At 40.3% G+C, this 12,624-nt stretch overlaps 1 protein-coding gene across 1 annotated transcript in view; it reads left to right on the forward strand.

The window, feature by feature from the left end:
• Nucleotides 1-12,624, forward strand: part of LOC109960182 (protocadherin-15) — a 199,264-nt gene that overhangs the window by 115,620 nt on the left and 71,020 nt on the right. The window contains exons 14-18 of the mRNA XM_020600094.1: nt 3,065-3,214; nt 4,832-5,025; nt 5,891-6,023; nt 6,315-6,394; nt 11,337-11,430. Of these exons, the coding sequence (XP_020455750.1) occupies nt 3,065-3,214; nt 4,832-5,025; nt 5,891-6,023; nt 6,315-6,394; nt 11,337-11,430 (651 nt within the window). The remainder of the gene's footprint in view (nt 1-3,064; nt 3,215-4,831; nt 5,026-5,890; nt 6,024-6,314; nt 6,395-11,336; nt 11,431-12,624) is intronic.

Here is a 12,624-nt window from a genome sequence, read left to right on the forward strand (position 1 = left end):
GCTTTCTCCGCAGGGCGGCCGAGCGCACCCTTAGAGATAGGGTGAGGAGCTCGGTCACCCAGGAGGAGCTCAGAGTAGAACCGCTGCTCCTCCACATTGAGAGGAGCCAGTTGAGGTGGCTCGGGCATCTGTTTCGGATGCCTCCTGGGCGCCTTCCTAGGGAGGTGTTCCGGGCATGTCCCATCGGGAGGAGGCCCCGGGGAAGACCCAGGACACGCTAGAGGGACTATGTCTCTCGACTTGCCTGGGAACGCCTCAGCATTCCCCCAGAGGAGCTGGAGGAAGTGTCTGGAGAGAGGGAAGTCTGGGCATCTTTGCTTAGACTGCTGCCCCCGCGACCCGGTTCCAGATAAGCGGAGGAAAATGGATGGATGGATATACTAATAAAATGTGATATACTAAAAACAACTCCATAATCTTCTGACGTATGAGATGGTACAGTCTCATTAAACTCCATGGCTACATTCATACAACCATTAGACTAATCACCTGGCTAACTTGTAACTGGGTAACTTTTACTGTACATATGGTGTTTTCAGTGTTTGGGTTTCTGTTTCATTGCTGCTATAGAGTGACACCAGCATAGTTCACCAGATTAACTTGTTTCTTTGCTACTTAGAGGGATAGCAGCATTTTGGGAAATACAGCCACTCCTTTCACCCACAGGTATTCCTTTGGATTAGAGAGCTTCAGTAAACCAAGAATGAGCTTACAGTGAGCTCTGTGGGGATGGTTCCCTGGAGAGAGCAGGTGTTTCTGAACAGAGATGTCTCGGTTCACTGTAGGTTATAGTGTTTGGTTTGGTTGGTAGAGGTGCTTTGGACATCAGTTGTTACGTATGAAGGTATGATGTGTTCATTGTATGTGTACAGAGCTGACCCTTTTTGTGCTGTTTGTTGCGAGGTCTGTTTAGGTAGTACAGTTTTCTCTGGTTTGGTTTACAATGAGCTCAAACACTGGTTTTATATTTTCGATATAAATGTCTAAAACGCTTGTAGTGAAAACTGTGCCACCACTTTGCAGTGGTGACTGTTAAATACGTTTATTTTTAGATCTTCATGGCCCACTCAGCTGTTTAAGATGGTTGTTGAACAGATGTAAAGGAGAAGCCCTTTCTGGATCATCAGCAACATTGTCACTGGAAAGATTAAGAATAACAGATGATGCTTTTCACCTAGTGAATGTTTACTGTTGTTGCTCAACATGTTTCCCGGAGTCCAGCTGTACATTTAATGCTGTTAAATGGCCTCTGGGTAAGATGTATTTATAATGAGTCGGTTCTTCTTTATTCACATCTTATGCGATGACTCCACTTAGCTAATGATTTTTACATTTAGTTAAATGTCACCAACTTCCTGCTAGGTATGGATCATTTCATCCAGCATAAGGATGTTATTCACCTCTCACATTAGGTTCATCAGTTGAGTCTTAGTGCATTTTCCACAGCCTGTTAACATTCAGGTGTATTTCAGCCACACTTTTTGTTGTTGTCCATTTCACATCTGTCTGACAACCGTTTTTTGTTTTGGTAAACACAGCTGCCCTCACAAGCTGCAGACCGTTCAAGCTTTTCCACAGCTTTTAAGTTTATTTGTTTCTGTTTAACATGTATAACCACAGTGATTGTCCACTGGGCTCTAAGCAGTGCCAAAAACACTGGTCCTGTGCCGTTAGTGTGCCTGAGTTAATCTGTTGTAGACACTGCTGTGCTGCTTTTGCTGTCCAGCCTCGACAGACAGGTTGTATAAAACAGTTAATATAATCAGTCAAACATTTGTGGACAAAGAGACCATGACAAAATTTTTGTGTACAGAATCTCTACACTTACATTTCAGTACCCACTACTGTCCAAATCTTACATATAGTCAGTTTAATGCACAAGTCAAATGTTTAGTTTTTTTTTGGCCCCCTGACTCTGAAGCTGAAACTGGTGACTGCCACGACTAAACACAATATATTGGATAAACAGTCATAATTATCTGCTGTATATTATCTGATGTTAAATAAATGCTTTGAATTCTTGCTCAGAGCTTATTAACATATTGTTTAATAGATAACTGTGTTGAGGCTTTGATGGCTGTACTTTTGCTTCTGTAAAGAGGATGTTATTTCAGACATTGTTCATAGAGAGAAATCATGCCTTTGTGTAAATGGTAGTATCAAATGAATGTTATAATTACTCTGCATATCCTGGACTGGAAGGAAGACAGAGCACACACATCCAGTTTAGATAAATATCAGTCTTCAAAAATGATGGTTTTATTTTTGTTACTGCTGTGTGTGAGACAGAGGGATGAGGAAGTAGGCATGACATTGCTTACATCTCATTTGTGCACATTTGTACTTGCACGTTTGTATATGTATGAAGTGTCGTCACATATAGTTGTATGATGACCTAGTAAATCCAAATCTTCTTCTCCCCCTTGGCTGCTAAAATGTTTCTGGCACATCTCTCCTTGGACTAGCTGGAGAACAGAAACAGCCTTTGACAGGAGAGAAAATAGCTGCTGTCATACATGTTATTATATGATTCTGTGCAACACCTTCACTGTAAATGTTTAAGTGCTACTACAGGCACTCTCCTGATCTACAGTGTAATCAGCAAGACATGTCTTTTTTTATTTAGACGCTGAGTGCACATTTTTGAGGAAAAGCAATTTTCCCCACATAAACATGTATTTTCTTGCTGCTGCCTACACTTTGTTTGTTGTCTGCTTAGTCCGTTTTCTTCCTCCCTTGCCAAGTTCTGGAGATCAGGACTGGCTGGGACAAATAAACATGCAGTTTGCAATCTGTCCTTTAGGCAAGCTATATACAAACTCATCTTTTTAAAGGCTTTTTATGTTAAGGGAATGGAAAAATGAACATATACTGTACAAAGTGTAAGTGACTATTGCAGGGGTAGAACCCTGTCATCTGTCATGATCTCTTCTCAAAACAAAAGACACATTAATAAATCCTGAAAGCATAAGCATGCAAAAAAAATCTCTTCTGGTATTTATTTCAACAAATGGTCTTCAGTTTCTAAAACTACAATTCATATTTGTGCTTTGTATGTTTACAGATGGTGGCTTCAGATGGTGTCCAGCTGAGTAGTCCAGTTACTGTCAACATCCTGGTCATTGATGCCAATGACAATACACCCAGTTTCGCTAAGGTCTCCTACAGTGTTGAAGTCTATACAGGCATGCAGCCAGGAGAGACGGTACTACAGGTAATCAATCAAACAATCACTCTCTCACCTTTCTCTTTCTCTTTTTGTCTCTTGCTTTGACACTGCTTTCACTCCGAATCTCTCACACATATTCTTTTATGCTCAAAGCAAATAACCACAACAATCCAGCACACTGTGTTGACAGGCAGTCCCCTGGAGCAGTTCCCTTCATCTCATTTGCAGCCATGACAGACAAGTCGGTGAGAATGTTTTTATCTCTGTCTCCGGTGCACAGGCTTAGGAAGCCTTTTATCCAGCAGATCAGCTGGTGTCATGACTGCAGTGAATTCACTGTGGTAGGCATCAGTGATGACCAATAATCAATCTTTCCCCTTGCAAAAAAGGATTTGGATGTTTAAAAACAGGGTGTTTGGATTTTTTTAAATTATTTTATTTGCTTTATTGGTGGTTTTGATTATTTTTTATGGATTGGGAACAATTGTATGATTTCATTAATGTGCTGGCTTCAGAGGTCATGATCTATTTCCCATTTTTATGTCATGCACACAGAGTTGCTAATGCCAAATAAAGTAAGCATCCATGCACAAATAAATGACCTGTGCAAGGACAGGCAGAGTTACATTTACATGCACAACAGGCTTCAAAATGTAAACCCACAATCTCTTTCTGTTATCTATCAATTTGGAAAGTTACCTGATTTAACCGCCACTCATTTGACAGTCAGAGCATGATCTTTTTGTCTTTCAGATGATCTGTCCTCTCAGCACAGCTTCTCAAAAAAAAAAAAAAAAAGTCAGGCACTGAAAAGGTCAAGTTTAATCTTTCCTAAAAACAGCCATTTCACCCTCCCTGATATGAGGCTAGGGGTCACAGAGTGTCTGGCATGACCGCTTAACCAATTTTTATAAGCTGTTTATGAGAGCCACAGGTCCCCTAAGGATGCTGCTGCTTATTTGATGCTTTTACTCCAACATCCAGAGCATGAAAAAGGCAGTCTGGGTAGCTTGGATTAAAGTTTCAAGTCCTAAATGATATGTATTCAACTACACCATGAGGGCTCCTCATTTAAAGCAGTGGGATGCTCTAAATAATTGGCTTGGAAGAAATGATGGCTGCTTAATTCCTTTAATAAGTTTAATCACTTTTCATTTAAATATGCTTTTTTTTTTTCATTTTACTTCTGAAAATAAACCTTCAGTGCCAGTTGTCTTTGTAAAACTTTGTAATCAATCTCATATGAAAGGTAGCATGAAATTCATTATTCAATCTAAACTTTATTAATCATTAAGGTCACCAAAGTGCAATCATTAGGAATGAAAAAAATGCAGCCAGCAGAAAAAGATGATCACTTTGCAGTGTTAGTAGCTTGTATACTTTCAGCTAAAGGCCAACCATTTGTTCCTATATGTACATGTAATAAAGGTCACTATCCATTAAAAAATAATAGAGCACCAAAGTGGATTCCAGGTTGGCAGGTTGACTAAAGTCGCAACCCTCTATTAAGAAGTATTTACTGCTTGACTGGTCCAGTAAGCATGTCGCCGGAAGCTGTGGAGAGCTCCTGTAAGCTACAAGTACTGGATGGTTAAAATAAAAAAACAGTGTGTATGTAATGTGTGTTTTTTAACTTCTTCTTTCTCTACCTTTTTCTCCCAGTTAACAGCAGTAGATGCTGATGAGGGAATGAATGGTCTAGTGACCTACGAGATACTAGCCGGTGCCCAGGGACATTTCATCATTAATAATCGCACTGGACGCATTACTGTGGCACCAGGTGTCACTTTAACTGTGGGACAATCTTACGCACTGACTGTTAAGGCATCTGACAATGCACCAGAGACTGAGAGGAGGTACAGTAGCCTTGCACCTGTTCTAGCTCTGTTATTTTATGTCATTTCTTTGAGCATTGAAAGATTCCTGATTTGCCTGATTTGATAAAAAGAAGGGTTTTTTTAAATACATGCATGTCCTGCATGCATAGTTTTACAAGTCTTATGCAATTCAATCTTTGCTAAAAATTATGCAGAATTTAGAATTTGAATAACATGAAAAATCTTTTGTGAGTTGAATTATGAAGAAATAAGATTTCTGACAACCTCTTGTGAGACCAAAACAAGTTTTATTCCATCTACTGCTACAGTTTCGTTGTCAGATGTTTCATACGTTGTCTTCTCTTTATATTATGACCAAAAGCTAATAATTCATTTTGTGCAAAGGTAAAGAATTTCTGAGAATTTCAAAGTATTAGACATTGTACTTTGGGCTGGAATAGGTGACCTCATTGATTGCATTAAGCAAAGAAAGAAAGACTTCCAGAGACATATTTCAGTGAACCAGGATTAAAAGAAGCTACAGCAGGCTACAGATTGCCATACTTTGCAAGATGGTTATTATTATGCTACACATGTCAGTTCATCTTCCAGTACATATGTACATTTTATATCTGTATAGCAGTTCAACAAAAGATGTATCACACAGCGAATTAATAAATAGTCAGTGCAGTTTTTAGACTTGTGTGTGTTATACTTTAATAATCATGGTACCATTGTGAACCACATAAAGATCCCACTTAATTAAAAGAAAGATGAACAAAACTGGTTGATTCTTTTATCTTCATTCAAAACGACACTCATATACCACATACATATTTATTTATTTCAATTTGAATTAATTTTTTATTGTCAGTAGGGTGATGTGAGCTTTTCTTTCTACCAGGAGCTCCATCACCACAGTGTACATTGAAGTTTTGCCACCCAACAACCAGAGCCCCCCACGCTTCCCCCTCCTCACCTACAGCGTGGAAGTCAGTGAGGCAATGAGGATCGGAGCCATTCTGCTCAATCTGCAGGTGAGTCACTAACCCACAAGTACACACACTCACACAAAGGCACATGTGAATAAGGTGCGAAATATAATGACTCATTCAGTATTAATGCTAGAGTTCTTAACCTCAAGTTTTTAAGTCATTGTAAAATTAACACATTTTCCTTTTTTCTCACATTTTACTCTCCAAAAATGAGTCTATTCACTTCAGCTTCAGTTCAGCATCCTTGTTTCACAACTGTCATATCTCGTAAACCTCGTCAGCTTTAATTGGTATTATATGACTTTCAAGCTCCTTATTTTTTATTTCCAACAGGCCACAGACAGAGAAAATGACCCAATCACATATCGCATTGTGAGTGGAGACTCCCAGAAGGTGTTCAACCTCTCTGAGACGTAAGTGAAATTTCAGTTACAGATGAGCCACATAATAATATGTTGAGACACAGTGTTCTTTCTCTCACTGCAATGACCATGGAGTCCCATCAGACAGGGTAGGGTGTGTAGCAGGGTGTGCCTATCATCATTACTGATAATATAGAGAGAGATGGCAGTGGGAGACAAGAAATGAGAGGAGAGATGTGCAGTTTTAAGGCAGTGAGTAGTAGTGCTGACTTCAATATGATTGTTTATTATTGATTTCAATTTTACATTAATACAGTATATTGCTCAGTGGGGTGATGATATGGAAAGAACAAGTTCCTTTCATATTTCATTCATATCGTAATGCCATTAGCATTCCGTGGCAGTCTGCTGTGTATGCTGAAATAAAACAAGGAGGCATAAATTTTTACCAAGCTGTGGTAAGTCAGAGCTAACAGAAACTGGCAGACTGAGCTCACTTGTAATTCAAAAGAACTCTATGGGAATAATCACACAGAATAGAATCCTATTTTATGGCTGGAATTTGGTTCTTCCCAGGCTTTCTCTCCAGCTCTGTCCTCCATTGACCCTTCATGCAACTGTTGAAATTGAAGAAGCCAGAGCATAAATCTTCAAATCTATCTGGGAAGTAAAAGGCACATAAATATCTTACCTTACCTCTCATAATGAACACCAGCATTTGAAAAACCCACCTCATCTTACCACTAGTTGGGAGCAAGGAAAAGAAATAAAATATTAAAGTGGTCTTTGCCTTTACTATCCTTTAAATAAGGAAGCAAATATGGTGAAGAGATGTGGCAAGACTGAGAATGCAGGACCCTGCCAGACGCATTTCTCACTAATTGATTAGAGCCTTTGTCTGCATCCTCAGTGTCTTAGCCATGCAAGGACGAGCTGTGTTGCAGCACTGCCTTTTGTTTATTCTTGATACGCTCCACAGTGTTAAAATAGTTTGTTTTTTGTGGAGAGATATTTCTGGTTTCATTTTGGTACTATAAGGTAAGCAAAAACATTGTGACATGATCAAAATAACAGAAGAATGCTATTGTTGCCATTGCTACTGTAATCATAAAACAAATTTGACAGAAATCTTGCTGAAATACAGGTAGATGCATACATTCTCTTTTAGCTCATTCTCTGTGTGGCAGAAATATTACAATTACATCACCAGCTCTCACAAATCTGTCAATATAATAACTTCAAGCAGGTGCTGATATAACACATCATGAATCAAAGAATTATTAGCTGGTACACTTGATGAGTGTGCAAAATACCTCATGCTCTCATTTTTCTGCCCTTCAGAAATCCAGTGTGGTTCCATGAAAGGATTTTTTTGCACTGATGCATGTTCCGATTCAGACAGCATATGGAGCTGGTTCAATCCAGATATTATGAATAATGAGCTTTCCAGTCTGCAACTCCCTATAAGTGAGGCAGGTTCCCCTGGTGGAGGTGGAAATGCTTCAGATTCACTTACCATTATGATCGCGAGCTGTACTCACCATTCAAACAGTGACTGAGAGTGTGACAGCAACCAGGTGTTATACAGAGAGCTTTCTGTAAGGACGCGCTAACCTGTTGTGGCAGGATCACAGTTGAACACATCATAAACAAGTATTTTTAGTGACATCCCAGGTCTGGGTGGGACTGACAATCAGGTAAGACCTGGCACTGACACAATATATGAATGTTAGTCAGTGTCTGCTTGGAACAGAGTTTAGCACTGCAGTATGGAAATCCTTACATTTGCTTACAGTTGCTGGTTTTTCCATCTCCTTTTGGTGACGGCATCACTTTTAAAGCCAAAACCTGTTTTTTTGTATCAACTCTAAGTCACAAAAACCCTAACCTAGTGACCATGCCACCTTTGGTACTTGAACTTTTTTCACTGCCTCCTTGGGCCATGTGTTCCAGTTGGCAGCCAGTTTTCTCACTTCAATGTCAAATTGCAACTGAAAATGTAGGAGTTCAGGAGAAGGTACACTGTAACTGCCCGTGCTAATACATTGGCCAGAGTTGGTTCTAAATAAATACACTAACACTCAAAAGAAGTAAACAAATCCATGCCATGTTGATTTATTTCATAGTTTTCAGTGAGACATTTTATTTAACCCTTAAGCAATTAGGAGTAGAAATTGAAAAATGATTTTTACCTCTTATCTTATTTGCACCTATGTAAACCATTTCCATATTTTTGTTTTTTATTTTGTATATATTTATTTTATTTTATGTGTTGCTTCTCCCAGGATATGTTGCCCAATTAAATGTTTTAGCCTTATATTTGAAGAGAATGATGCATTTTAGATTTCTCCAAGTATAGGCCTACAACAGCATTATCTCAGTCTTAGCAACCTGAAATCAGTACATTGTAGGTTTAATTTTCAGCTGATTAAAAAAAGTAAAGGATAAGTAAAAACAACACCTCTAACTTTATTTATTGTGGGATTTTCAGAAGCAGTTGTGTGACAATGCACAGATGAACAGCACATATCTGACAGGAGATGGCCAGCTGTCCATCCGGGCAGAACCTGCACCTTCCCTTGTCAGTGAAAACTGAAGAGGTTCAGGTTGGAAGCTGCAGATGCTCTCATCCATAGCAGAAAGAAGAAAGGACTACCCTCTAAGGGAATGGAGGAGAATGCGCCCATCAGATGCATCCAAAGACCCACAACCCAAAGACCTTTGGATGATGTTTGTTATGATAAGGTGGATCACTTCCCAGTTTTCACTGACAAGAGAAGGTGCAGGTTCTGCCAAGATGCACAGACAAAAATGTGCTGTTCAAGTGTACATTCTGTATGCAAAATACTAATCTGTGCCCCAAACACAAATTTTCCCTTATGTTTTCTCTGTATATTATAATTGGTCTTATTGATTCAAAATACAAGCTAACACACCATCATAATGCACTTACACGATAATATCCTGTTTTAGCAATGAATATTAACATTTCCTAAAACTAAAAGTAAAAATACATATCCTCAATATTGCACATGACTCTAACCCCGCAATCTGGCAACGTATCTCACGGGATACATACACTTGTGTAGTTGCTAAATAAAACCATGAACGCCATAAAAGTTTTTTAATCATCAGCATTTTAAGGGATTGGGTGTAATTATTCTTATGAGTTTTGGTTATTGTTTCACTGAAAATAACGGATTATTACTAACTGCTCAACATTTCCTACACCACCAGTGACCATGATAATTTGCAGTGATGTTGATTAATCAGTAACAGATAATCTGAGCCAAGTCATGTGACTTAGGCACCGATACCAGGCAAACCTTTTCATAAATAATAACTTGATTGGGTGAAAACCATTAGTCGTGCCTTCTGCAGGATGTTGAACAGTATGCATCTTACGTTTGGGGAGAATGAGTTTGTTTAGGGGTTAAGTAAGTTATTCTGTAACTCTGAAATTGTCAGATCAGTTAGCTGCATCTGCTTTGACTGAAAATTATGTAAATATTTCACTCTCAGAATGTACGTGTAACGCCAGACCAGACCTCATTTAGCCAGACTTGACCTCAAATAAAAGATTAATGCTACCTGGAACTAACGTCCTGTCCATCAAATCCACTTTACCATACAGAGACATGATTTGAGCTGAATGAAATAGTAGCTGTTAGTGGGACTGAGATGGATAGCCTCTAACCCAAACCACTGGCACTGCAGACAGTGCTGGTAACAGCATCCTGTCTGTCTGACAACATCTATTCATTTGTGGCGGCTGGGGAGAGAAGGCAGGACGCTATTACACATGATCAGTGAACCTCTCAGGCCCACCCACTCAAGTGTAGTTCAGTATTTCAGCTGTAGTAAGGAACAAACTCCCCGGGCTTGCTAAGTGGAATTAATCATTCTAATCTTTGTCATCATCAGCATTAAGATCATCATCATTATGACCATAATTATGACAATTATCACTGTATATCTTCATTATCACATTCACATCCAACCTTCCTCTACCTTCAGCTTCACTGAGCACAGTGAGGGCTATTTCCTAATCTTGTGCTAACGTATAAATAAACATGAGCACAGCAGTCATGGAAGAATAGTGTACTGTGTTTTTATGGTGCTTTTAGAAAGCTGTTTGCCCTTTTGAACCACCGATCATCAGATGTATGGGATTCAGAGCAGTGCGTTCACCACAACCTGGAGGAAGTGTTTAGAGAAATGTTCATCAAATTTTCTGTGCTGTAATTTGCCCGTCAGATTTTAAGATGAAGCTCTGTAGTTTGAAGGTTATTGGCAGGAGAGGCAGGAAGAAAGTAGCAGTCAACATTTTTCTTGGACTGTTTGGCCACATGAGCTTTAAATTAGAAGTCTGAAGAAGTCAGGGGGCACAGCAGGGAATTGCGGGCATCAATCTAGCAGTGCGTTTAGATGATTAGTCTTTCCTTACATTTGCGGTCCTGGCAGAGCCCCTCCTGACAGTGGTAGTAAAATAGTGTTTGTGTGTGGCTGCACTTCCCCTCACGTGTCTTGTGTGGCTGTGTGTGCAAACAAAGATAATTCAGCATTCTGCTTGGGAACGCATCCACACTTTGTGTTTGGAATTCCAGGATGCCAAATTACACCATGCGAGCAAGCAGGAGGGCCACTGTGTCTGCGGTAGTCACTGGACAGAAAACATGAATCTTTCTGTCTGCTTCAGGAGCAGGAACTGGGCTCCAAGGAGAGAAACGCAGCGTGAGCATTTAAAAGCCCACCTGCTCTTCACCCAAAGCTCATCTTCCTCTATTAGTGACTGTGTTTTATAAGTCTGTCTAATAAGTAAACAGACTCTGAAATGCAGCCTTTTCCACCATTGAATAAACCTTTTAAATGAAAGCTGTTTCTTCATGTGACCAAATACATGATTCAATACAAGATTCTAAACAAACCTGTGTAATGTGTTCTTCTTTTGTAATAGTAATACAAGTGTCTTCTCCGACCCCTCTCTCTACAGGATTGGCCTTCTACTTCTGGGTAAGCCTCTGGACAGAGAGACCACTGATCAGTACCATCTGATTGTCACAGCCTCTGATGGAAACCCTGGAGGGGTGAGGCACAACCCTCTTTATTAAACTACTGGCCTAATTCCTCAGGGTCGACAGTCCTCAAACATTTTGAACTCATTAAGTTCAATAAGATCTTCTCATACATGCTTATTAATATTAAATTTAGCTCACTGAACCCAAGTGCTTTACTAGCCTGGAAAATTTTATAGTGTATTAAAATCAGAGTTTAATACCCTGCGATTTTTGTCACAGATTCATATAACCTGTAGTAGAACTGGGACTCTCTGTGCCAAGTGTTATGTGCTGTTCGCACCTGTCAGTGAGCGAATGAGAAAGAGGCGGACCCAGGTAGCCGACTTCGATGCAAGCAGTGATTTATTATGTACAGTGATGAGGAGAAATAACAAAATGCACAGAAGGAAATAGTGCGTAGTCCTGTCGATCAGTAGTAACCGGGTGTTGACAAACAGTAGGAGGTGTGGAGATGGAGAGCTGGGCCGAGCTGTGTAGGCTGGGTCACTCCTGGGCTGGCCGGTGGTGATGGTGGCTACTGAAGGTGGAGACAGAGAGAGATGATGACGACAATAGTAGAACAGATAGGCGACTGAGCATTGACCTGCCTAGGAGGGGAGAGTGGAGCCACGGTCCGGAGGAACAGTCCATGGGGAGAACACAAAACAGTAGCTGGCTAGGGAATAATAATATACAAAAAAAACAAACAAAAAAAAAAAACAAGACAGCACAGAGAAAAATTGGCCTAGAGACAAGAACGAACTGGCAAGTGACTGAGGAGTGACTTGAGGCACTCCTGAGGTCCAACTTCGTAAAGTCTGCCGTGCCCTGAAGAGACTCAAAAGCAGAGGAGAGGAGAGGTAATGGGTATTTGTTTTGTAACAGTAATAGCATTGAGACCACAGTAATCAATACATGGACGGAGGCCACCGTCCTTCTTCCCCACAAAAAAGAACCCTGCACCCAGGGGTGAGGAAGAAGGACGGATCATACCTGCACGTCGGGCGGTTTCAATGTACTCCTCTAGAGCCTGTCGTTTGGGTTTGGAGATGTGGAAGAGATGACTGTTGGGCAAGGTGGCTCCCAGGTACAGGTCAATAGCACAGTCGTATGGTCTATGGGGAGGTAAAGTGTCCGTGGCCAGGTGTTTACTGAACACCTGCTTGAGATCATGGTAGTCCAAGGGGACCGATGATAGGTCAGGCGGCTCTGGAGGTGTAGAAG

This window comes from Monopterus albus, unplaced genomic scaffold (genome assembly GCF_001952655.1).
Source record: "Monopterus albus unplaced genomic scaffold, M_albus_1.0 scaffold3.1, whole genome shotgun sequence".
NCBI lineage: Eukaryota > Metazoa > Chordata > Actinopteri > Synbranchiformes > Synbranchidae > Monopterus > Monopterus albus.